The 26,764-nt window shown below is 36.7% G+C and overlaps 1 protein-coding gene across 1 annotated transcript in view; it reads right to left on the minus strand.

Annotated features, from left to right (window-relative positions):
• Positions 1-26,764, minus strand: part of LOC111153078 (kinesin family member 13B) — a 204,417-nt gene that overhangs the window by 114,197 nt on the left and 63,456 nt on the right. The window contains exons 4-11 of the mRNA XM_022511878.1: positions 22,261-22,273; positions 17,354-17,414; positions 15,681-15,773; positions 14,330-14,510; positions 11,040-11,127; positions 7,254-7,388; positions 4,753-4,865; positions 3,340-3,451 (exon numbers count right to left, since the gene is read on the minus strand). Of these exons, the coding sequence (XP_022367586.1) occupies positions 3,340-3,451; positions 4,753-4,865; positions 7,254-7,388; positions 11,040-11,127; positions 14,330-14,510; positions 15,681-15,773; positions 17,354-17,414; positions 22,261-22,273 (796 nt within the window). The remainder of the gene's footprint in view (positions 1-3,339; positions 3,452-4,752; positions 4,866-7,253; positions 7,389-11,039; positions 11,128-14,329; positions 14,511-15,680; positions 15,774-17,353; positions 17,415-22,260; positions 22,274-26,764) is intronic.

The following is a 26,764-nucleotide window of genomic DNA, read 5'->3' on the forward strand; positions in this document are numbered from 1 at the left end:
TGCTTCCCTTCCTCTCTCTCTGCCTGCCTCTCTGCCTACTTGTGATCTCTGTCTGTCAAATAAATAAAATCTTAAAAATAAATAAATAAATAAAGTATGCCCAAATGGCATGCAGAGTTTTAGAAGTAAAGTTGAACACCAGTAACCCTTTGAGAGAGTAGAAGCTAGGAGAAAACCCAACTTCCTTTACAAACATGTCATGGGCCAAGTTAAAGTTGTGTCACCTTGGAAGCAAACTGAGGACTTTGGAGGGGGGATGAGAGGTGGGGTGTGCCTGGTGGTGGGTATTATGAAGGGCACATATTGCATGGAGCAATGGGTGTGGTGCATAAACAATGAATTTTGGAACACTGAAAAAAAAATAAAATAAATTTTAAAGTAAAAAAAAAAAAAGTTGTGTCACCTTGGAAGTATAAATATTGTTATAATGTCTATTTCAGCCAAAGAAATCTACACATTTAATGCAATTCCTATCAAAGTATCAATAGCAGTTTTCACAGAGCTAGAAAAAACAATCTGAAAATTTGTATGGAACCATAAAGGACCCCAAATAACCAAAGTAATTCTGAAAAACAAAAGCTGAAGGTATCACAATTTTGGATTTCGTTATATTACAAAGCTGTACTAATCATAACAGAATGGTACTGGCACAAAAACAGACATATAGATCAACAGAACAGATTAGAAAGCCCAGAAATAAACCCATAATTATATGGCCAATTAATCTTTGACAAAGCAGAAAAGAATATGCATTGGGAAGAAGAAAGTCTCTTCAAAAAGTAGTGTTGGGAAAACTGGACAGTTACATGCTAAAGAATGAAACTGGACCACTTTCTTACACCATCCACAAAAATAAATTCAAAATGGATTAACGACCTAAATGTGTGACCTGAAATCACGAAAAATTCTAGAAGAGAGTATAGGCAGAAATGTCTGTGACATCAGCTCTAACGGCATTTTTCTAGACAGGTCTCCTGAGGCAAAGGAAATAGCAGCAAAAATAAACTATCAGGACTACCTCAGAATAAAAAGCTTCTGCACAGTGAGGGAAACAATCAATAAAGCTTAAAGGCAACCTACTCAATGGGAGAAGATGTTTGCAAATGACTTATCTGATAAAGGGTTAGTATCCAAAATATATAAAGAACTTACACAAATCCACACCAAAAACAAAACAAAACAAAAATCCAATATTAAAAAATGGGCAGACAACAGGAATAGGCATTTCTCCAAAGACACAGAGATGGCCAACAGATACACGAAAAGATGTTCAATATCACTCATCATCACGGAAATACAAATCAAAACTACAATGAGGTATCAGCTCACACCTGTTAGAATAGCTAAAATCAAAACCACAAGAAACAAGTGTTGGTAAGCACGTGGAGAAAAAGGAACCCTCTTGCACTGTGGATGGGAATGCAAACTGCTGCACTCTGGAAAACAATATGGAGGTTCTTCAAAAAGTTAAAAATAGAACTACCCAGGGGCTCCTGGGTGGCTCAGTGGGTTAAAGCCTCTGCCTTTGGCTCGGGTCATGATCCCAAGGTCCTGGAATCGAGCCCCACATCAAGCTCTCTGCTCAGCAGGGAGCCTGCTTCCCTTCCTCTCTCTCTGCCTGCCTCTCTGCCTACTTGTGATCTCTGTCTGTCAAATAAATAAATAAAATCTTAAAAACAAACAAACAAACAAACAAAAACTACCCTACAATCCAGAAATCCCATTGCTGGTATTTACCCCAAAATACAAAAACACTAATTCAAAGGGATATATGCACCCCTATGTATATAACAGCATTATTTATAATAGACAAATTACAAAAGCAGCCCAAGTATCCATCAACAGATGAATGGATAAAGAAGATGCGGTATATATACACAATGGAGTATTATTTGGTCATAAAAAGGAATGAAATCTTGCCGTTTGCAAAGATGTGGATGGAGCTAGAGAGTACAATGCTAAGCAAAATTAGTCAGAGAAAGACAAACACCATATGATCTCATTCATATGTGGAATTTAAGAAACAAAACAAACAAGCAAAGGGGACCAAAAAAAGGGAAAGAGGGAGACAAATCAAGAAGCCAACTCTTAATTACAGAGAACAAACTCTGATGGTTCCTGGTTGGGGGGGCGGGTGATGGGTGAAATAAGTGATGGGGATTAAGGAGTGCACTTGTGATGAGCACTGGGTGATATATGAAGTGCTGAATCACTGTATTGTATACCTGAAATTAAATGTAACACTATATGTTAACTATACTGGAATTAAAATATAATTTAGGAATAGCCAACAAAAAAAAGCTGTGTCTTCTACTAAGCGAACCTGTGCTTAACTCATCTTTATATTCCATATATATGTGGTAGTATATTCACTACCACAGTTGAGTAACAGGTGTTCAGTAAATTCTTGACTGATGAGAGAATAACTCATCACAATACAACACAGGGCTCATAAAATTATTTCTTCATTTAAAAAAATAGAAAAGAGAAAGAAGTATTGAGTAAAATATTTTGTTGCAGGTTGGCAACCCTATACAGAGTTAAACTGTCACTGGATTTTCTATCCTCTAGCTCCCAGTCCAATATCCAATTCACCACACCACTTCCATAAACTAAAGGGAAATTTGAAGACAAAGAGAGCTGAAAATAGCCTCTCTCTTCACCAAACTCCTATTACATGTCCTTACCATCTCTCTCATGGAATCACTGACTCTTGTTATAACATTTTGTGTACACATCTTATCTGCCCTACCAGACCCTGAGCAATTAGAGGGCAAGGAGGGTCCCACATTTCTTTACATTCTTGTCATAGCACTTTACAGCTTTTGTTCTTTCTCACTTCGATTTCTCCCAAACATACTAAATCAATTAACAAATGAATGACTGTGTGCTCTATTCTGTATCCTTAAACAACATGAAGAAACTAAAAGGAAATTAAAGTGATCATGAGTACTCTTGATGTTAATCAGAAAAACAAGGTCCAAAATGTCAGTCAAACAAAAGGAGTCTATGAGAAAGACAGAGTAATCCAGCTGAGTCTGTAAGACAGTGGAAATCCTTTCCTATGACTCAATCACTATCAGATTAGCACGAGGTTCCTCTTTTACATCCCAAAATCTCAAAGGCAACTGTGTTGTTCAGTGTGCCCCAAATCCCTTTGCTTCCAGGTTCTAGTGAATCAGATACTTAATCTATTAAATCTATGATTATCCTGTGAGAGACTAATGATTTTAAATTTGAACATTGGTAAAAGAAATGATACAGGAGGATTTACAGTCTACTCTTCCTTTCTACCAATCACCAAGAGTAGGCCAGAAAGGGTGGAGGTGGGGAGCTTACTTTGAGCAGCCAAGTGAGAACTGAGTCACGATATGGAACAAATTTATTCTTGTTTTTGCCAGCACTCTGATCTGCTAGAGCTGAGATAACCAGACCGAGAGTTGTGAGGGACCTGCATGGTACAACAAACCAGAATAATCATAAAAAACTAAGAATATCAAATGTCATATTTTAGCACAAAAACTGAACATCAAGATGCCTTGTACCTGTATGAGAATAGCACTGTTGTCAGCATTTTGCTGCTCAGTTTAAAACACATAAATTTTAAAAGCTGATATCCTTCTAACACTACTGCAAGCAATAAAATGGCTTAGCTCAATTATTTTTTTCATTTCTGTAAGTAGCAACATGAGCTGTCAACTTCTAGGTTAAGATAAAGACAAAAACACCACATATCTTTAAGAGAAGCCACAAATACAATACAATACATTAAAACTTAGTATAAGGCAAAAACCTTTGCATATATATATGTGTGTATATGAGGTATCTATGTATAACATTATGTACCTACACACATATCATACATAATATCATTTATACATCTGTGTATCACCATTCAATAATATAATAATAGCATAGCATTTGGATGATGATCTTTTATGATCTCCAGTTGGTTACTCTCATTATGCATCTTTCTGGATTCCCACCCACAAGGAGCTAGTAATTCAGCTTGAGGTAGAAAAAAAAACCATATGCAGGAGTCTGTATACAAAATATTATTTTCTAAAACCCTAGCTTCTTGGTGTAAATGACAGCAGTCATACAAGAGAAAGCCCAATGTGGCTAGGACACAATTTGATGTTGGTTCAGACAGTGACACCCAGGTTGAGATCAACATCTGGGCTGTGACAGACCATTACTTGGTCCTCTTCTATAGGTCAAACCAGTGGTTCTCAGTTGGAGGGCCACTGTGCCGCCACAGGGAGATGTTGGCAAGGTCCACAGACCTGTTTGGGTTGTCACAACTGGGGGTGGGGGAAGAGAGGTGGCAGGTACTACCACCATCCATCTAGAGGGTAAGGGCAGGGATCCCACTAAACATCCTACTAATACACAAGAATAGTCCCTGGAACAAAGAATTAACTCAGCCCCAGATGACAATACAGCTGCTCTTGAGAAACCTCTGATTTGACTGTGCTCCTCAGCCCCACCACACATCTCAACAAAACATAAAATAGGCTCAGGCCCATAAAAAAAAAAAAATTTATATATATATACATATATATATATAAATCTAGATTATATATTTATAAATACATATTTCATATATATAATATATCCAAAAAATTCTCCATTATTTATTCATTATAGCTTCAATCATTCCAGCATCTTATTCTTTTAATAACCATAGAAGTTCCACCATTTGGCTCTTAAATCAGTAAAATAATAAAAGTAAGCTTCTGGAAAACTTACTTGTTGATGTTGCTCCCCTCCTTCAACCTGTCCCCTGCAGCCCCGGTTTTTGTTGCTCGCTCACTGCCAGCTAAATCAACCAAGCTCAGCTTGCCCACTTTCTCTCCAGATGTCTAGAAGACAAATCAACAAATACTAATAAACAGTTAAACAACACAGGAAGTCCTGCATCTTTACCAAATGAGTGTATTCTCTAAATCCTTTATTAAAACACTATTTACTGTTATGTCAAAATTAGCTTGTGCTGCTATAAAACAGTGTAAGAAAGGGCGCCTGGGTGGCTCAGTTGGTTAAGCATCTGACTCTTGGTTTCAGCTCAGATCATGATCTGGGGGTCCTGGGATCAAGCCCTAAGTCTGGCTTGCACTCGGTGGGGAGTCAGCTTGATTCCCTCTCCTTCTCTGGCCCTCTCACTGCTCGCACACACACAGGCATGTACTCTCTCTCTCCCTCTCTCTCTAAAATAAATAAATAAATCTTTTTTAAAAAACAGTATAAGAAAACTGTATAGTCTAGTAGCAGATATATATAAAATTATACCCAATTCTACTAATCCAGATAAGAGTGAAAGTTATCTCAGAATATAGCGCCCCCCAAAATGGTATTCTTTGAAGGGAACCCAATAAAATTTTCTTTTTTTTTAAGATTTTATTCATTTATTTGATAGAGAGAAAGGAGGAACACAGAGAGAGAAGACTCCCTGCTGAGCAGAGAGCCTGACGTGGGGCTCAGTCCCTGGACCCCGAGATCATGACCTGAGCTGAAGGCAGATGCTTAACTGACTGAGCCACCTAGGTACCCCCCCAAAAAGTTTTCATAGAGAATTATATAAAATAACTTATAAAATATAAAATTTAATATGATATGGAACTGCTTAAAGTATCAAAATATTTACCAATAACCCTGAGAGAAAAATATTTCTGCAATTCTTATTGGTCTTAAAACAGTATTTTACATAATAGGATCTCTCAAAAACTCAACACTTTCTCACATTTTTCATATTATTTATATATAGTAACTCCTTTATTTCATAGTTTCAGGTATTAAATTTACATATTTCTCTAGTTATTATATATATACACATATATATATACTGACATTTTCCTTTATCAAAAATATTCCATAACATAACCACACACATGACAGATATTTTATACTTCAGCAACAATACAAGAAATGTGGGAAAGCAATGCCTAAATGGACAGGCTGGTTCATTTCTTAAAACTTTTCTTTAATATACATATTTATATTTACTTCCATAAATAAACATGTTGCTAACAAAAAGATATTCAGCTTCCCAAATCAAAAGTATTTTTGGTTAAAAAAAAAAAAGCCTTCAGTATGCTTTTTGTTTTATGCTGAAAAGGAAATAGAAAACAAAGAACTTTTTGTTGTTACACTAATCTTGCTGTGATGGTAAAAAAGAAAAATATGCTTTCAGCAAATGAAAATCTTGCCAAAATATAGCATTTTGCCAGCATGATTATTTTAGCTTCTGGTATTTGAAACTGATTTGCTGAGGGGTAGGCATCATAATAAAATACGCAAATATTCACATAAAAATTAAGAGGAAAAATGAGAAGGTTTCAGTGCAGTAGAAGCATATACATCTCTGGCTCTGTTTACTCTTCATAAGCTTCAAAACCAAACACTCCAAAAGTCATTCTACAAATCTACTGATTTTATGGTACAATTCCCTAATATAGTTTATTCCTTCTAATACTTAGCTGTTCAGTAAAAGGTAACATTTCCAAACAATATCTACTGAATCAGCTGGAGTTAACATTAGCTTATACAGCTAGCCATCCAGTTTAAAGCTCAAAAAATGCTATGGTTGAGGCTATGAGGTGTGAGGCATGGTGAGCATGTCCCACCTTCCTTTAGTTGGACAGGGTGGAACCGAAAACTACATTTCTCTGACTTGCTTGCAGCCAGGGTTCAGGATGTGACTTGGGTTCTGCCAAGCAGATAGACTTGCTTCAGATTAGGAAAGCATTAGCAAAGTAGAGGTCATCCCCCTGGCCTGTTTTGGCTTTTTTCTGCTGGCAAGCAAGATCATGGAAATAGGAGGTTTTCTTCAAGTGTCTCAGTTTACATTCTCCAGCTTCCCCTCACTATGAGGCAGCTGCACTAACTCCTGTGTCGCAGACCACAGCTATCACGCAGGCCTGGAGCTCACAGCTCTAGTGGTGGCCTCAGAAGCAGTATCATCCTTGGTGGATGAAATGTACATTGTTATTCCTAGACATTCAGTCTAGAATCCACTCTTCCTCAAGTGTTCTAACAACTCTGTAATCACCCAATCCTTCCAATAAATCCCTTTCTGTTTACCTACAGTGGCTTCTGTGTCTTGCTGAGTCCTAACTAATACTCATGTCTGGCTAGGACTTTACATCACCTAACACCTGAAGGGAATGGAATAGGATAAATCATGATCCACTTTAGAAATATTAAAAAAAAAAAAAAAAAAAAAAAAAAAGGTCAAGCATGTGAATACCTACCCCAGACTTCACATCATATAAAGTATGTGTAAGGGTGATTTTGAAGACTGCATGGGATCGACTGCTCTCCTCATTCATGTTGGTAGCCGCAACGGTACGGGATTTGTTACCCTCAGACATCAAAGATTCAATATCCTAAGTAGAAACAAGTCATAGACACATATTTCATTACCCGTCAAACAAACATCAAAACTCTGCTATCCTATGAAATGTATTATAAGTTTCACTACTCAAGTCAACCACATTTGGAGTTTACAGGTTTACACTTTATTTCTCAATGAACATTAAGCTCCACTGAATATAATAGCCAATACTGTCTCTGAAAACTCAAACAAAACACTTACTTTCTGTAGGTGCTGAATAAAGTAGCAGTTTTGACTGAGAATTAGAAAAGTTTAGAAGCCACATGTGGAGACCCATAAGATGGCCAAATATATCATACCAAACTTCAGCTAATCTAGAAATTTTGAAAAATTTAGTTTCTTTAATAACAGAAGCAATATAAGACAAGTATTAAATCAAATTTTATGAATAAAAAATAAACAAAAATAACTGCAACCCCTTCATGTAAGCATAAACTGCGTCGACACATTAGTGTATATTATACCAGATCTGTTTTTGAAAACAGAATATCAAGGAACTAAATTCCTGCACAGATTCACTACTTCATTGCCATCTGCTAAAAAGGAGATAGGATAGCATACCTTATGACCCACCAATTGCCCTACTGGGTATTTACCCCAAAGATACAAATGTAGTGGTCCAAAGGGGCAGGTGCACCCCAGTGTTTATAGCATCAATGTCCACAATAGCCAAACTATGGAAAGGACCTAGATGTCCATCAACAGATGAATGGATAAAGAAGATGTGATTAATACACACACACACACACACACACACACACACACACACACACACACACACACAGAGGAATATTATGCAGCCATCAAAAATGAAATCTTGCCATTTGCAATAATGTGGATGGAACTAGAGGGTATTATGCTAAGTGAAAGAAGTCAATCAGAGAAAGACAATTATTATATGATCTCATTGATATGAGGAATTTGAGAAACAAGACAGAGGATCATAGGAGAAGGGAGGGAAAAATGAAACAAGAAGAAACCAGAGAGGAAAACAAACCATAAGAGACTCTTAATCTCAGGAAAGAAACTGAGGATTGCTGGAGTAGAGTAGGGGGAGGTATGGGGTGGCTGAGTGATGGACACTGGGGAGGGTATGTGCTATGGTAAACACTGTGAATTGTGTAAGACTGATGATTCACAGACGTGTACTCTTGAAACAAATAATATATGTTAGTTTTAAAAGAAAAAGAAAAAAAAAAGAGATAGCATGATGCACTTGAAAGATCATGGGATGGGATCTCCATTTTTTTTAAATGTCATAAGTTCTAAAAATGGTTACTTAACCAAACTGAATTCTAGTTTCATAAGTAATAATACAGAGCTATAATATAATCTACCTTACAAGGATTTTAATGAGGAACAAGAAAGATGGTATGTACTGAAGAGCTGACTACTTGTCTCCTCTTACCCTGTCTCATTTTCTTTCTAGTAAAGGAACACAAAGCTGAGCACCTTACCTTGCAGTGGAACTGAGACTACATTTCCCAGATGCTGTAGGTTAGTCTGGCCATAGGATTCAGTTTTAGCAAATGAAACACAAAGTCATTTGGGAATTCTCCTTAAAGGGAGTAGGCATGCTCTCACATCTTGGTTCTAAGAGCTAAGATCTTGAACTATGAGAATAAGGGCATTACCACAGAGCCCTATGTGAAGAGCTGGAAGGAATCTAGGTCCCCAAAAGCATCTTTGGAGCCACTGTATCAGCCCTCTGCCCATTCATTCTTTCATTCACTCATTTGTTCACTTAAATATATATGAAAGTCACCTACTACATGACAGGTACATTTTGAATTCTGAGAGTGAATAAGGAACAAAACAGATGACAATTCAAAGAACTTAAATTCTATTATATTTTCCTGTTATTTGCAGCCAACACAAACCTAACTGACACACATATATGAAAAACTTTGAAAATCATAATTTTCTATTTTGCTGTATCAATGAAAAATAATAATGTTTATGAAAAAAATTCAATATGATAAATAAAAAGCCTCAAAGTAGAAACATTAACTACATGGGGCACCTGGGTGGCTCACTGGGTTAAAGCCTCTGCCTTCGGCTCAGGTCATGATCCCGGGGTCCTGGGATCGAGCCCCGCATCGGGCTCTCTGCTCAGCGGGGAGCCTGCTTCCCCCTCTCTCTCTGCCTGCCTCTCTGCCTACTTGTGATCTCTGTCTGTAAAATAAATAAATAAAATCTTTAAAAAAAAAAATTAACTACAAAAAGAAGTTTAAGCAGGCACCAAAATAGAAAAACCAACACAAAAAAGTAAAATCTATAATTTTTTAGATCCATTCTAAATTCATTTTAGATCTATTAAATCTGACAATCCTGAGACTTGATGTAAAAGCTTCACCTTATTTAGCCTACACTTACTTAATGGCTCCCAATCTGTTGTCTCATGCATAAGCTGTATCGAGCCTTTTAATTTTTTAAACAAGCAGAATGTCTCTTTACACTTTGCAATCTCCTCTGAGCCTTCAAAAACATTTGATCTCTCTCCAATGTTGTATAAATAAGTTCTCAAATGATCATTATCAAAATAACAATACCTACTAATATTTATATCAAACCCTAGCATTCTCAAAGACTTTTCACATTATCTCATTCGATCTCCACCAGGAAATCTTCCTAGACACCACCCTCCCCAGACATCCTCACATCCATTTAAGTTAGGTACCCCCTCCTCAAAACTACCATGAATCCTAATCATGCATTTCTCACTGCTCTTAAAATCATGTTGTTTTAGAACACCTTTATAATAACATCTATAAGCATCTTGAGGAAATGGACCATCTCATTCACTTTTTATATCTTCAGCACGTGGCACAAAGTCTGGCACACATGACAAGTGTTCAATACGTGATTATCAAATGAAGTACCTAAAATTTATTAAGTGAAGTATCATGGACCAAATGGTAGAAAGGACTAATGAACAAAAAAACACAAATGGACCTACCTCACAAGATAGTCAAGAAAATAAAACTAATTTCCATTTTAAAAATGAGCACAAAGAGGATTAGTGAGGTAGGTGATCTGAGTCATACAAGAGTCACATACAAGAGGATTAAGTGTCACCAGATCAACATTCTCTGACTCTTAAGTCAATGTACATTACATCACAGCATCTCACTCCACCCCTATTTTCCTATCTCGCAAAGGCTGACGGATCCACACAAAGAAGAACTAAGTTTGAAAATGAAGAGAATAAAAGGCCAATGAGTGATCCTCTCAAATCAGAAACAGACTTTGAATTCCAAATACCCAATTCATGTTTTATTTAATGAAATCATAGGCAACTTCATTATCTTATGCACTACTAGGGAAGAAAAATGCTGCTGTATATTATTTTAAGACACAATTATAAGGATTATCACAATTTTAGAGCTCATAAAATATGAAAGTAAAGGTGTATTTCACAACAGATGAATAGGGATGCTTTGCAAATGTGTACACCCTCTCTCAAAATTAAACTGTCCTAATAGCCATATATGGCTTTTTAAGAAAGATCTTTGCAAAAAGTAGTTTAATAAGTAATGCTACTGTTAACTTTTTTTATTTCAAGAAAAATAATCATCAGAAATTAAACAAGAAATAATCTGCTACAGTGAATTTCGGCAGTGTATACAAAGGAGGTCATTACCTTGTAGCTTGTGACAGCCAGTTTGGAAAGTCCATCGACATAGGGTCCCAAAACATTGTGCTCTCTGACTTTTAACGTTTGACGACTTCTGCCATTAAAAAAGAAAAAGAGAATTTTAAAATAATAACCTGCTTTTAAAATGATTCAATTGTGCTCCATAAAAATATACACTGAATTCAACAAAGATCCCAGGTAAAGAGAATCAACTTACTTAATCTAAGAAGAATATAAACCAAACTTTAAAATCTTGACTGGTAAGAAAAACTTCATAATGTGGTAAAATATCACATCACTCAAAAGGGTACACTGTGGGATGTCTATTTACTACCACAAAGAATGCGGACTCTAGATACAAACATCTACTTGTCATTTCACAGAATGTGGTACAAAGAACAGAAACTCAATAAATGTTAACTGTGCAAGAAAAACTCAAGACCAATCTGAATCATAAATAAAGACAAACAACAGACTGAATTTAATAATGACTTAAAAATATAACATTAGGCTGATCCCAGGGCTACCGGGTTGTTTTAATATGGGATAAAGATTCATGCCCTTTACCACGCTAGACTAATAGATTAAGTAGATGGGGTAAAAAAAAAAACACATTATCATTTCAATAAGTGCAGTGAAAAGAATTCAACAAATTTACTTATTCATGATTAAAAAACAAACAGATACCACTTACAAAGAAGAAACTAATAAACTCAGTGAGGGGCACCTGCCAAAAACCTAAGGCATACAGCATACTTAATTACATCAACCAAAAAACATTAAGAATATTCCTTGTTAATTATATGGTAAATGAATTCTATCTCAAAAAAGCTCTGTAAAAAATATAAACATTACAATAAAAAAAGAATATTTGTTGACAGTGAGATTGCAAGTGATTCCTATTTATGAACTTATTTTCTAATGATTTGAAATCCTCTACTACCCTAGGATCAGCTACCAAAAACTTCACCTATTACTATAAAACTGTACATGAAATAAATATAGAACAAATATTTGACATAAGTCTGATCTCAGGACATACTATATCATAGCCTTTTCCTTTCATTTTTCCTATTCTCTTAAAAAGATACTGAATTCATAAAATCAGTACTTGATATAAAAAAACTAAGTTCTCTTGGGGCACCTGGGTGGCTCAGTCGGTTAAGCATCCAACTCTTGATTTCGGCTCAGGTCATGATCTCAAGGTTGTGAGATTGAGCCCCATGTTGGGGCTCCAATTTATTAAATAAATTAATAAATAAGTCTTAAAAAACAAAAAACAAAAAACAACAACAACTAAGTTTTCTCAGATAGTCTCCCTAAGAAGGGATTGCCCTTAGAGCTTTTAATCCATTCACTTTGACTCTTCAGAAACAATGCAAAAGTCCTCAACAAACTTTCATGGTGGAGGCAGCAGTAGCAGCTAGCCCCCAAGGTGCACTTACTAAGTAAATGTCCTAAGACCTCAGGCATATCCCAGCCAATCTCCACAGCAGCCCTTTGTGATATTATATAACGGTATTATCCCCTCAGTACAAATGAGGCCTAGAAAACATAAGAAACTTGCTCAACAGGTACCAATTAGAGGACCTGGATGCAGAGCTACATGAAGCCCAAGCTCAAGCTGTTAATCACTAACAATACACAAGACAAACATAAGAAATTACTGAAGACTCCAACCACATTGTAGATAAAGTTCAAGTGATTCCACACAAGCACCGTGGAATACAAAACAGGGGGATGAAGTCCGCTAAGCATTTCTAGCTAGGATCTCAAGAAAAGTGATGCTCTTCATAGAGAGGAAGGTGCAAGGGCGAGAATTCAGGGCAGAGTTGGGAAAAATACAAGGACACAATATTCAGCAAGATGTGGGTACCTAGGCTATAACCTTCCTACCTCTGGCCTCCTTTTGTTTCCTGCTTTGACTTTCATGCTTGGTGCCTTCCAGCCACACTGGACAGCGGGGTCACTCTCCAAGCAAGTAATTTCTTATACCTCTGTGCTCTGGCATAGGCTGTCCCCTATGCCTGCATGGTTCTCACCAAACTTCTCAATGGACAAACTCCTACTTGGAACAGAAATCATCAAGCACCTTCTGTGGAATCTTCTCTTCTCCTCATTCCCTTTGCTTTCTATTTTGTGTAAGCCCCTTACACAATTTAAAAACATTATTGCATTGTTTATAATTATTTGTTTCCAAAACTCTCATTCTGTCCACACTGGGAGATCTTCCTTTCCATCTTGCATAGTGCTCTGCATGTAATAATGATCATTCAACAAATGTTAAGTTTTACAGAGAAACACTTAAGTGCCAATTGAATGTCACTGGGAAAGGCCCAAAGATCATCATCTTTGTCAAAGAAAACAGATGCCAGTGAGAGGCTGACATGTTTTCTTGACTGAGCATTACTACAATGCACTGCTTCTAAGAGCACCTTTCTTTGATCAACTTCTTCATCCAAACATAACTAAATGTCCCCTGGTAACTCCACATTCTCTTTAACAACCTCAGCTCACTTGACCTCTGACCTTACAGACACTATTCTTACATCTATTAAGCCACAGGCTGTGGTTATTATGGGTTTCTTTCTCATCATGGTTGCACTTCCTTAAAATCTGATTCAGAAACTCTGTGCAATGGACAGATTTCCTCAGCTATGTCCTTCCTTATTAGGTTCAGTTATGATGGAAGAGTGAGAACAGCATTTTCTTAGGCTTTCTAATACTTTTGAACCACTTTGCTTTCAAAGTCTATGCCGTCAAAGGGGACACTCTTTTTCTCTGGGAATTTTTAAAATTAACTATCCTAAAGTTCAGGTTTTAAATCTCTGATTATGCTTCTCCCAAACTTCATAGCCTACAAAGAAAAAACAGTTAAATTCTGCCTGAAATTTCTTGGTCTTGTTTTTTAAAAAGAAAGGAAAAAGAAAACCCTACTTGATTAAGGATACCAGTCTGATATTAAGTAACTTAATTTTCCTTGCATATTTTTTGTTTGTGGTTTTGGATATATCTGAGAAAGGCAGTATGAGCCAGATATAGGTGCATTCGACAATACTTCCCTGCCCCAACTCAGCCTTAAATGCAAAAGCCAGAACTGGCTTCAGGAAGCCGCTCAGTGTGACTAAAAACAAAGTCACAAGGACAATAACTAGATAAACAGATAAAAGCACAAAGACAATCACTAGATAAATAACTCTCTACCGGAGTTCAATATAACAAATTTCACTTGAGTCCATTTCTAAGTGTGTATTAGTCCACAATGCTGTAACATTAGAGTTTCCAAAGTCCTTTACCCTTTGGGATCAAGAAGGTCTCTAACTTTTTCATTATAAATTTCCATATAGGACACTTCTACTTTAAAACTCTGCTCTTCATTTTCCTCTTTCTGAGTTCGTTCAAAGAGTCCACTACAAAGTCTTGGAATTAATCCAGGTTGGTCAGCTGTGCCCATCATGGTATAAGATTTTCCAGATCCTAAAAAGTTGAAATCATAGTTATTACTGTGTCTGAGAAGTTTAAATACATAACCCTCTTTCCATTGCTCATAAGCACTTAGCAAAATGGCCAAAAGAAAATAAAAAATATACCCAAATAAAATGACGAGACTACTAAATACAGAAGCTTTCCTATTACACATGTAAAATCTAAAGTAAACATCTTTTAGGAAGAGAATAAAAACATTCTTTAACCATCTTCACACTTAAAAAAAAAAAAGTACCTAAAACAACCAAAAAAACAGTGAGGTCTGAGCAGCTTTCTAAAATTAACTAGGAAGATCCATATGATGAATACTATTGTGACTGTTCCCAACCACTAATCATAGCACAAAAAATACGCATTATCCCTATAGGCCCCAGAGCAAAGTCACTTACTACCCTCTGGCTACAGGGTAGAAACCAAAGAGTAATCTTCTTTTTCTACTATAAAATTATTTTCTCCATTGTACCAAAAATATGTATTCATTAAAGAAAAGTCAGAACACACAGGAAAATAGAAAGGAAAACATTAAATCATGTATACTCCAACTTAAGAACTCTTTTTCCTTCTTTAGGAGCAATGCTTTTATAAAGATATTTTTAATCATACAAATTGCTGCTTTTATCACTTGACGCTTTATGAATGCCTAATAACTAAAACCAAAACACCACTTCTCAAGGACTAGGACTTTTCTATGAGTGTTTTATGTTAACTCATTGTGACAACCCTATAGGGAAGGCCTATACTCACCAACGTTTTCTAGGTAAGGAAACTGACATGTAAGTTTCACAGGAGCTGGGCTAGAGATGGCCTACCCTGGCTCAGAATCCATGCTCTTTTAACCACATCACATATTGCCTCTTAAAAAATATCAGAAGCATACTTCCATAAAGAATAGTTTTCAACTGGAGAAGCTATACGATAGTTTTCAATTGGAGAAGCTATAAGGATATACCCTTATAAAAGTGACTCCTTCACTTTAAATAGATTTTCTTCCCTGGGAACCGCAGAGGTACAGAAGTCAAATGCTCCTTATCAACTGTAACTGATAAGGTGCTAACAATATGTATTCCCTTTGTTACTTTCTCTGTTATATTCTTTAAAGCTTAAATATATATATTTAATATTATATATATTTAATAAAAAAATATTATTATTTAACATTACCAGTCTGTCCATAGGCAAAGATACATGCATTGTAACCATCAAAAGCATTCTGAAGGATATTCTCCCCAAGGCACTTGAAAACATCATCTTGACCTAAAAGAGACAGAGAGAAAAAGAATGAGAAAGGGTATTTTTCTGATGTGTATTAAGGAGGGCACTTGTGGTGATGAGCACTACGTGTTACATGCAGCTAATGAATCACTGAACACTACATCAAAAAATAATGATGTACTATACGCTGGCTAATGGAACATAATAAAAAAATAAAATTTTAAAATAAATGAAATAAATGAATAAATATTTAATTAATTAATTAATTAAGAAAAAAAGAAAGGGTATTTTAAGCCAAAACTACATATGTAAAATTTTTTGGAAAACTAAAAACAACCCCCTTAAAGATGCACTTTTTCAAACTATCTCCAAACAAGATTTTTAGACTTGATGAATACTTGCAAAAGCTAATGACTTTCAAGTATTTCTAGTTAGCACATGATAGGAAATGAGTAAAAAGTTCCTGATAATATGAACTTGAATTAATAAACACTGGACAAAAATTCTCTGCAAAGCAAAAAGCTAATGAACTGCTAATTTTATAAACAATGACTATAAATACCCAAAATTTATACTAGGGACCTCTATGCACCTGAATTCAACTATATACCACCAGCTAATGTTTTATTCAGTGGGTACTAGAATTCAAAACAACCATACATATCAATTTCCTCTCCTTTTCCTCAATGGTAATTTTTAATTATAGAGCCTACAATACACACCAGCTAGAGGAGGGAAGAATATCTTGAAAATGTCTTCTGGCTTTCAATCATGAACAAAAATAATAGGTTGAAATTCTCCTCCACAGGCTGAATTAAATATGTTAATAACTGAAGTCATTCAACCTCTCTTTGAGTCTTGAATAAAACACGAAAGAACTGGATGTTGTTATGTTTGTTATACTTTGAATGCTATAAATAACATTCCATTATGCCCCACTTCCTAGTTAATTTTCCAGATGAGTATATCATCATCTTACTTCCGATATAGAAGGAATCTGTAAGCAATCCATCGGGCCAGCTAGAGCAAATTAACCTTAACTTTCTGAACCAGCTGTAGTACTACTCTGTCTCATGACAAAAGCCAATACAATATGACCCTCAACATTTAAAAGGTATTGCTTAGAAACAGGTGTCATACGCAGTTAGGAATAAAGCAAATTAAAAGGCTGTCCCTGTAGTCCTAAATTTGTGGTGTAAAGAAGCTTGAGACAGTGTTGCTAAGGAGGGTAAGAGAATAACAGAATTCCAAGCAGGCAGAAGCAGAGCCTAGACTAAACTGTAAGTTTCCTTTTCCCCTTGCTCAACTTTCCTATACCAAGCTGCCTCTGTAGACCACATCACAGACATCTAAGGGAGTCAAAGTGGCTAGTGTGTGCTCCATGTCCTATGTAAGGTCTGGGAATGTGTTCGATAACCTGTGTACCCTATTAATTTACCTTTACTGTCTTATAACAAGAAGCGCACACTGTCAATCTCCAATTTCCCCAACAATGTAAAAACAGCAGAGGCAGGAGGAAATTCTCAATACAGGTCTTATTGTTACACAAATAATGTTGTAATACTTTGTGGGAAAAAATTAAAACACCTTTTCTATAGTAGTTAATAGGATGCCGTACTTACCTGCATATTTTTCTCTAACTGATTCATCCATAGACCAGAAACAGTGATCATATGCAAACACCTGTTGAAAAATGAAATATGGTATATACTAAGAACAAAACCTCAACATACTTATAATAAACAGTGCTATAACACTGATAACACTGTTCACAGTAGTGAAATAAAAATACCTTACTGTCTTAACAATGGAGGTTACTTGAATTATTTATGGTACAGTTTTACAATGAACAACTAAGCATCCTATAAATGATACCAACCTTTATTTCACGTGGAAAACTCTTCACAATGTTAGGTGAAAAAAGGGGAGGTTACAAAACAGTATTTATAATATGATGGCTATCGTATACACATATACATGCAAACACATACATAGTTACACATAGAAAGTTTCTTTCTGCATGATAAGATTAGTGATCTTTGTCTTCTTTGTTTCTATGGATTCTTTACATTTTTACTTTTCTCAGAGAAAATGAAGATTTTTTAAAAGAATAAAATGTAAAGATGATTACTATGGCATGGTAAAAGTAGTTATAAAATAGCAGATTCAAAAAATCACAACACACCCACATGCAATATTGCATAGTTTCAAGACTGCAGAACACTGGTAAGAAAAGTTCCATATTAATGGAAAAGATATGAAAGTCTGGACCATGATCCCATGTTTGTACCAAAATCTATACAGATAAAAAGTAGTTAAGAATACACATTGGAAAATGGTTAGTGGTTAATACCACCTGGTGGGACATGACAGATGATCTCTGTTTGGATCTTTTACATTTACTACTTTCCAAAATATGCATGGTTGGTTGTGTTTTTTTTTGGGGGGGGGGCACTCTTTTAAGTTTTTTTTCATTGAATTTTCTTTTTTTGGATTTCATATTTACAATTAAGTCTCAAAGGATTTTAAGTGTAATTGTGTATGTGTTTTTTTTTTTTAGGGGCACCTGGGTAGCTCAGTGGGTTAAGTCTCTGCCTTTAGCTCAGGTCATGATCTCAGGGTCCTGGGATCAAGTCCCGCAGGGAGCCTGCTTCCCCCTCTCTCTCTGCCTGCCTCTCTGACTACTTGTGATCTCTGTCTGTCAAATAAATAAATAAAATCTTTAAAAAAAAAAAAAAAAGTAAAGCCTTTTTTTTTTTTTTAATTTGAGAGAGAGAGAGCTTGCACAAGTGGGGACCAGGGGCAGAGGAAGAGGGACGGGGACAAGCAGACTCCCTGCTGTCTGCAGAGCCCAATGCAGTGCTCGATCCCAGGACCCTGAGATCATGACCTGAGGCAAAGGCAGATGCTTAACTGACTGAGCCACCCCGGCGCCCTAAGTTTAAGTGTTTTTAAAATCATTTAAGCTTGTAGTTCAAACTCTCCAATTTTGGAGTCTGTTGCCTCTCTTCCTGTTGACAGTTTTCCTCTTGGGCCCTTGTATGTTAGTTTGCAAGAGCATCTGAATTGGGAGTTTGTGTTTTGTGGTTTACGTGGTTGCTTGTTTTTTTCCTCTCCCTCTGGCCACCTTTACACTGCCACTCCTAGCTGCCAAAGCCCAGATTTTGGTCCTCCCAAAGTCCAATGTCTCCAAGCCCTCTGATTTACACAGCTAGCTCAGTGTTGGTGGCCAGAACCCTTTCCTTAAGCCTTCATTCATGTTGGAGCCTCACTCAAATCAGTTTTCACACGGTGAGTTCTCCAGTCCTCACCCATACATCAGGCCCCCTCTAATCTGCAAGAGAAGAACTTCTATCACCTCCAAGAACCTGCCTCTGATCCCAAGACCCAGTAAATACTTGGCTTCAGCCCCAGCTTGCTGCTAGTCCCTGAAGTTACATTATGTTGTTTTTTAATATGATGACATGATTTTAGTATTTTAAAAATATTTTCTCTGGGGCGCCTGGGTGGCTCAGTAGGTTAAGCTGCTGCCTTCGGCTCAGGTCATGATCTCAGGGTCCTGGGACTGAGCCCCACATCAGGCTCTTTGCTCAGCAGGGAGCCTGCTTCTCTCTCTCTCTCTCTCTCTCTCTCTCTCTCTCTCTCTGCCTACTTGTGATCTTTCTCTGTCAAATAAATAAATAAAATCTTTAAAAAAATATTTTCTCTGTCTCTGTTGAGTTTGGAGTTGGCAGGAGATTGCATCCGTCTGAATTCACAAGGCCACCTGGACCAACGGTCTAAAAGTTAATTTTTTAAAGAAAGGAGATTAGATTAAGGTGGTATATTAAGTGTGCATGCCTATATCCCGCTGCTACCTGAAATTAGCTCAAAATGATGCAGGGAGAGATGAAGGGAAAGGGCCAAAAGGAGGAAGAAGAGGGGAAAGGACAATTAAGTTTTTGAAAGCTAGACTGCTTGCTTTACCTACAGAGAAATTGAGACTTCCTAAAAAATAGTTGCAGTGAGACCGATGAGGGATAGGACAGGGTGGAGTGGGGGCCACATGGAGACCACAGGCCAAAATACTACAGAAGAAGATGCCTCCAAAGGCAAGACCAGTTCTGGAATAGCACCAGGAGAACAACTAAATGAGCAACGGGAGGGCTCTGGGGGCTACCACCAGGACAACTGGTTAAAAGGACCTTTAAAGCAGGAAATGATCAGAACACTCATATCTTTGTGCAAAACAACAGGCAGGGGAGGCATTTGTTCCCTGGAAGGGGGCAATAATGGGAAAGCTAGGCCCAAAAGGCCAGGCGAAGCCTAGTGGCTCACAAGACCCAGGAAGAGGCAAGAGCCCTGGGGCCCAGAAGCTATCCATTGGCTGAAGCACTGCATTGTACAGTACTAATGCTCCACAAGCTTCCAAAGCTAAACATGTTATTTGTCAAGAGTTGCGGCTCACTGTGTTAGCAACACTCCCAACAGGGAGAGGAAGAAAAGGAAAAGGAAGATGGCAGGTGGTCCCAAAGGACCGTGTATCACAATTTCAGGTAGGGGCTGCTTTTCAAGCTATACTCATCAGCTGTAGTGAGGATCATTACAGCATGGTGAGAATAAATAAAGTGTGAAGTCCAAATTAGGTTTCTTCTGTTCTTTCAACTCTTGCCTCTTATAATTTTATTTAATTCTGTTCTTAACAAGGTTACATAGAAATTATCCTGCTTCTTTTTTTGTAAGCTTAGCTCTCACTTCAAAGATGCCATCAACCCTATGTGTGTACTTATCAAAGAGCAGGCTCTACATGGCACTCCTCTCTCGATTATTACGGGTTTTCTTTCTTCCTTTTTTTAATTTAGGGATTTCCTTAACAACTGCATTTCTGAATCTCAGTTCCAGTAGAGAAGCTACCATTAAAGTAACCATTACAAGAGCCGATACAGGTGCTACGCCCTGTTCATGGGCCGCTGAGGTACAAAGAATGAAGAACCTGATGGCTGGCAGGTGGGGAAGCTGGGATTGGAAACTGGCCTTTCCGCCAGGGGGCTGTTTATCACTAGGCTGGCTTGGCTCCATTCCCCAAATTATATGAAAGCACTGCAGCCTGGTACAAAGTTAGGAACTAATGAACACTTAGTTCTTACTTACTCACAATACTGAATAGTCCTCTTTAAGTTCTAGCAGTTTTGCAATTACAGGAATCTTTAAATTGTTATAGGAATCATCATCCAAGAATTTCCTAGAGCAGACAAACCCTTTTTTTTCTAAATATTATTCCTTTAAAATTTAAAAAAAAAAAAACCTTTTTTCAACAACAGTAAAGGAAAACACAGTGCGCAAAGTCAAACACAAAAACATAAAAGTAAAAAATAAAAGTCTCCCCATTCACCAAGCATACCTCTCCCTAGACATAACCACTATGTTAGTAATGTGGTGTTGATCCTTCCATACTTTTTATGTCAAGTCAACAATCTCTCTCAACATTAAGACACAACTGAATTAAATAACACATGAACAGTTTTTAAATGTTGTGTAACATTTCCTCACATCTTTACTGCAATCTCCAGTCTCCAGCTCCATCAAAAAAAATCAGAAAACAGAAATAATCCAAAATCTTTTCAGAAAAAAGATGAAAAATCAGAAAACAGAAATAATCCAGAACCTTTTCAGAAAAAAGATTAAAAGATAAAAAATAAATATTATTTTTTACATATATAAAGAAATCCAGTGCTATATTAAACTATTAAAAAACATTACTCAAGTCCCCAAGAACTGTCTCTATACATATTTTAGCAACAATAGAAAATGGAATTACAATTCAACTTCAGACTCAAAAACAAAATCCCAAGAATGTAGATAAAAATCTTAATTTCCTGACGAGTTCCAAGTAATGGCAGCAAATGGTCAATTCAAAAATATAGTCCTTGTGTCCACTTTCGCAAACCTATAAACTCCTTAAAAGATACAAGAACTGACGCACTCCCCTGAAGTTTCTTTAGAATCTGGGCTCAAATCTAAAATGAAAGCACATTTGCCTGAAGAAACTGTGGGCCAGGGCAGCTTTCTGTTGGCCTGAGAATGTGTCCCCAGCTGCCTGGGGAACAACATAGATGAGTCTGCCTAGCACGGTACTGACCACAGTCTGGAACGACCAGTTTCGAGCCAATCCATGGTGAACAGTGGAGCACAAAAGGAATCTGTGTTGTAGTTGCCAGGAAACTGGCCAGAATTGGTCAAAGTACAAATACAGCTTTTCCATAAACCTCCAGGCCCTCCCATGCCAATAAATGATTTCGGGTTTATGAACAGGCTGACAGCTTGCATTACTTTTACAAAAGTGACAAGAGAGAATTCTTTTCTGAGAAGAAAATTATCAACCCTTCAAAAATATGCACATAAGCTGTGAAGTGTGTAAACCTGGCGATTCACAGACCTGTACCCCTGGGGATAAAAATATATTATATGTTTATAAAAAATAAAATTAAAAAAAAATGCACGTAAGATCTTTACAAGCATTTTTTGCATAATAATAAAGCAAATCTCTTACCTTTGGCTGGCTTCTGCATTTCCAAAAGAGATGCCATTGTGGACATGAAAGAAGAAGGAGAGAGTTCAAAAAAAAATTTCTTTTGGTTAGAAGACAATTTTGACAGGTAAAATGATAATAAATACCATGTAAATTTTTAGCAAGAATACAAAATATTAACTTTGAAATCAAATAGCAATTTAAAATAAAGGAGAAATGAATACCTATGAACTAGTAGGGTAGAGTCCTTAATTATAGAAAACTAACTTGCATCTCTCAAGAAGAAAAAACATTATCTGAGCCCTGGATAATTTTTAAAGTCCTAATATTTCTGCCTTATGCATTCTGCTTATCCTTGTAGCAGTCTTGTAAATATATAATTTAAGAAGTCTTTACTTTTTATCATCTGACTTTGCTTCCAAGTAGTTTTCTCTGCTTTGATACAGCAGCAGCTCACTATATAGGCCCCTCTATAAAAAAACAAATTCTGGGGTCACCTGGGTGGCTCAGTGCGTTAAAGCCTCTGCTTTCAGCTCAGGTCATGATCTCAGGGTCCTGGGATCAAGCCCCACATCGGTTCTCTGCTCAGCGGGGAGCCTGCTTCCCCCCTCCCCCTCTGCCTGCCTCTCTGCCTACTTGTGATCTCTGTCTGTCAAATAAATAAATAAATAAATAAATATTCTTAAAAAAAAAAATCTGCTCTGGCTAAGAAAAAATGGTTTTATTAAAGAAACAACTAATTTTTTGCCAGTGAATTACTACTTACTTACTTACTCACTTATTCCCTATTGATCTATCTTACCCAGGTGCTTCTAACCTCCCTCACCCCAAAACTGTGACTCATAACTCCTCAGGGTACAGAGATAAAACTAAACCCAGTATACTCTGGAGATAGTTTTAAACTTAGAGAAAAGCTGCAAGAAAAGCACAAAGAACTCCCTTCACCCAAATTCACCAAGTGTTAACATTACCACAGCTACTATATCATTCCCCCCTCCGCCTCCCCTCCTCCATACACAGATAGATAATATACACACACATATATAATATACATATTAGTTCCCTCCTAATCATCTGAGAGTAAGCTGCAGACATGTCTCTTTATGCGAAACACTTCATTGTCTAATTCCTTAATACAATGATGTTCACTTTCATAACCACGGTACAATGTCAAAATCAAAAAACTAAGGAATAAAGGAAAGAACTTTAGAAACCAGAGACAAAAACAATAACTGGAGCTTCAGGAATAACTGTTCTCTCTCCAAGGACCAAATGTCAACTCAAACCTAAAACCTGAAAGGAAATTAAACACAGAAGTATTTCCTTCTAATTGTCAATACAACTTTTGTCCCTCTGTCTCATAAAAAATTTTCTTCTAAAAAAAACTTAATACTAATTTGCATCAAATGATTTCAGGTAAGAACATGAAAACACCAAGGAAAGTCTACCAAAGAGTGACACTTGTCCAACAGATTCTTGGGTGACAGCTGATGTGGGTGGCTGACATATAAAACAAAGTACTTTCTCTGGAATACGAGATATGGAAAAACTTCCTGACAAAAAGACCTGTGAGATAATGGTAGAGGTCACTGATACATGCTATCATCTTTGTTCTTTCCTTTTTTGTTTCTCAGGGCTTTGTTGTTGCTGTTGTTGTTGACTATATTCAATGCTATTACGTTAATTCCAGGTGGTCAACTAGTGACTGCACAAGTTTCTACACTATGCTGTGCTCACCCCAAGTGTGGCTACCATTTGTCACCACACAATGCTGTTACAGTATCACTGACTGTACCCCTGTGCTGCGCCTTTCATCCCCATGACTTACTCATTTCGTAACAAGAAGCCTGTATCTCCCACACCCCTTCACCCATTTTGCCCATCCATGCCCCCTTTCCCTCTGGCAACCATCAATTTGTTCTCTATATTTATAGCTCTGATTCTGCTTTTTGTTTATTTATTCATTTAATTTTAGTTTTTTTAGATTCCACATATGAGTAAAATCATATGGTTATTTGTCTTTTTCAGTTTTACAGTTGAGAAACTTAAGGCTCAGAAAAGTTAAATGAACCTATCCAAGACACAATAATAAGCAGCAATGGGATGTCAAACTAGGTCTTCTGATTCCCAAAGTCCACATTCTTCCCCTCTTCCACACAGAGGGAAACAGCCTCGTCAAGTTTCTTCTAGACTTAATCTATGAGTCATATATTAACAACTGTTCTTGCTAACAGAAACCTTTCTCAATGTATTAATTTCCTTCATTCTAATTATTACCGATAAAAGGTTACCACCTAGTGCTTATGCCAGTGTAAGTTTACTTAAACTCCAGACTGTCTTTTCTGAGGGAAAAATAAGATATTTAGTATGATATTTCAAGTTTAAATAAAATATTCTATGTAAAAATCAGCTCTTCCTAAGAGACAATCAACAAATACAAAATTCAATAATACAGGACACATCACAGAAGAATCTATGAGACTAACCTGAATTCAGAACCTAATAATAAAAACAGAAACAAACCAGTAGATTAATTACAGAGCTAAGTTTCCAGCTAGAGATTCTGGTGACTACATCAGTCAAGCTCAAATAACCTACAGAGCCACTGGAAACCCAAAGATGTAATTACAGCTCCACACAAAAATAAATAAGTAAATTAATTAATGAAACAAAACCTTTCAAGGTATAGTTGCAATCCAATATGGTAATGGCTAACTTCTCCCCAAATCCCTTATTTAGAAACCTTAGCTATCCAGCTTACAGCAGAGATTCAGGAAGCAAAGAAAACCAGTTCTGACCAATCAAAAGAGCCATCACAAAGTAAAAACATGAAAGTCTTAGTTTCTATCAGCTGAGTTGAAATACTTGTTGTTGTTATTGCTTAACTTCATTTTAAAACCTTCAGACTCACAAAACATTCAAAAAAATAGTACAAAGAATAGCACATATAAGAAAATAGTACAAAGTACAAATATGGGTGTATCCTTCACCCAGCTTCCCCAAATGTGGATGTTTTATATAACCACAGTCTTTATGATCAAAACCAGGGAATTAACTATCAACACAAACCCTATTAAACAATCTAGAACGAACCTTAAACAAACGTTTTGCCAACTGTATCCCACTGATGTCCCTTTTCTGGTCCAGGGATCACACCTTGCATGCGGCTATCTGTTTCCTCCCATCTGGGACAGTCTGTCTCTCATGACCCTAACACTTGACGAGTACTGGCCAATTATTTTGTAGAATGTCCTTCAATGTGGGTTTCTCTTATGCTTCCTCATAACTAAATTTGGGTTATGCGTTTTGGCTGGCACAACACTACAGGTAATGTGCCCTTTTCAGTGCCTCACACCAGAAAGTACACGATGATGGTCATCCATGTCTCCTAACTGAGGATGGTAACTCTATGATCATTTGCTTATGGCTGCATCTACTAGGTTTCTCCATATAACAGTACTAGTTTTCCCTTTGTGCATTTTTCTTATTGGGAAAGACTTTGGGACTATATAAATATCTTCTCTCATCATACTTTCACCCAAGAATTTGAGCATCATTGATGAATCTTGCCTTCAACAATTACTGTTTCCCAAATGGTGACTGTGTAGTTCCTGGAGATGTTAACAGCCCAGGTAGATCCACATGGACAGATGTGCTTTTTAGGAAGAGGTAAACTTGGGAAACAAATGATTTAGTAGCACAGTTTGAGTAGAACAGTTATTTATGGAGAAGCTACTCATCTCCTTCTTTTTACTGACCTGGTTTATCGGTATAGCTCACTTCTCATTTAAATAATACATTACATCATAAAATTAAGTCCAATTACACTTGTAATTTTTTAAATGTCACAATATGAAGAATAAATTTAATGACTATTTTATATAAATTGTGATCTTTGGAAATGTTTACTGATACTTTTGACCATAATAATATACACTACCACTGAAAGAATAGCTCAAAGAACTAGAAATAACATAGCTGGATGCAGGGAAGACTCAAGGAAGACATGATGTCATCTTCAGATTTGAGGAGGCTCACACATTTGACCATAATAAAAATAAAATCTATATTGGATCCAAAATAAACCACACAACATCCTGTACGTGTAAAACATAGAGCAGTATCAGCAGAATTACAAGTTACAAATCAATTATGCTGTCCAACTACCAAAAGTGAACATAATATCCAAATATCAACATCTCTTTTAATTCTAAAGATTTAAGTTTCTGAAACCTTCACAATTAGAAATATTTGGAATCTCTGTTTTAACAGGATCTCTCTCCAACTCACTCCATAACGGATGTATACATCACAAAGAGCTTATTCTGATACAGCCGTACTACGTAATGAAATTGTTGCTTTTTTCAGACTTAGCTGGCAGTACCAGCAACCAAACAACAATCTGTGTGATGATCGTTATTTTTTTCTTGGTCATCCATCCCCTGATGTGCTTTCTGCACAAGGAATAAAGCTGGATATGACTAAAATTTTCAACACTGACTAGACTCACCAAAGAGTCGATCTT

This window comes from Enhydra lutris, unplaced genomic scaffold (genome assembly GCF_002288905.1).
Source record: "Enhydra lutris kenyoni isolate GAN:26980312 unplaced genomic scaffold, ASM228890v2 scaffoldscaffold3, whole genome shotgun sequence".
NCBI lineage: Eukaryota > Metazoa > Chordata > Mammalia > Carnivora > Mustelidae > Enhydra > Enhydra lutris.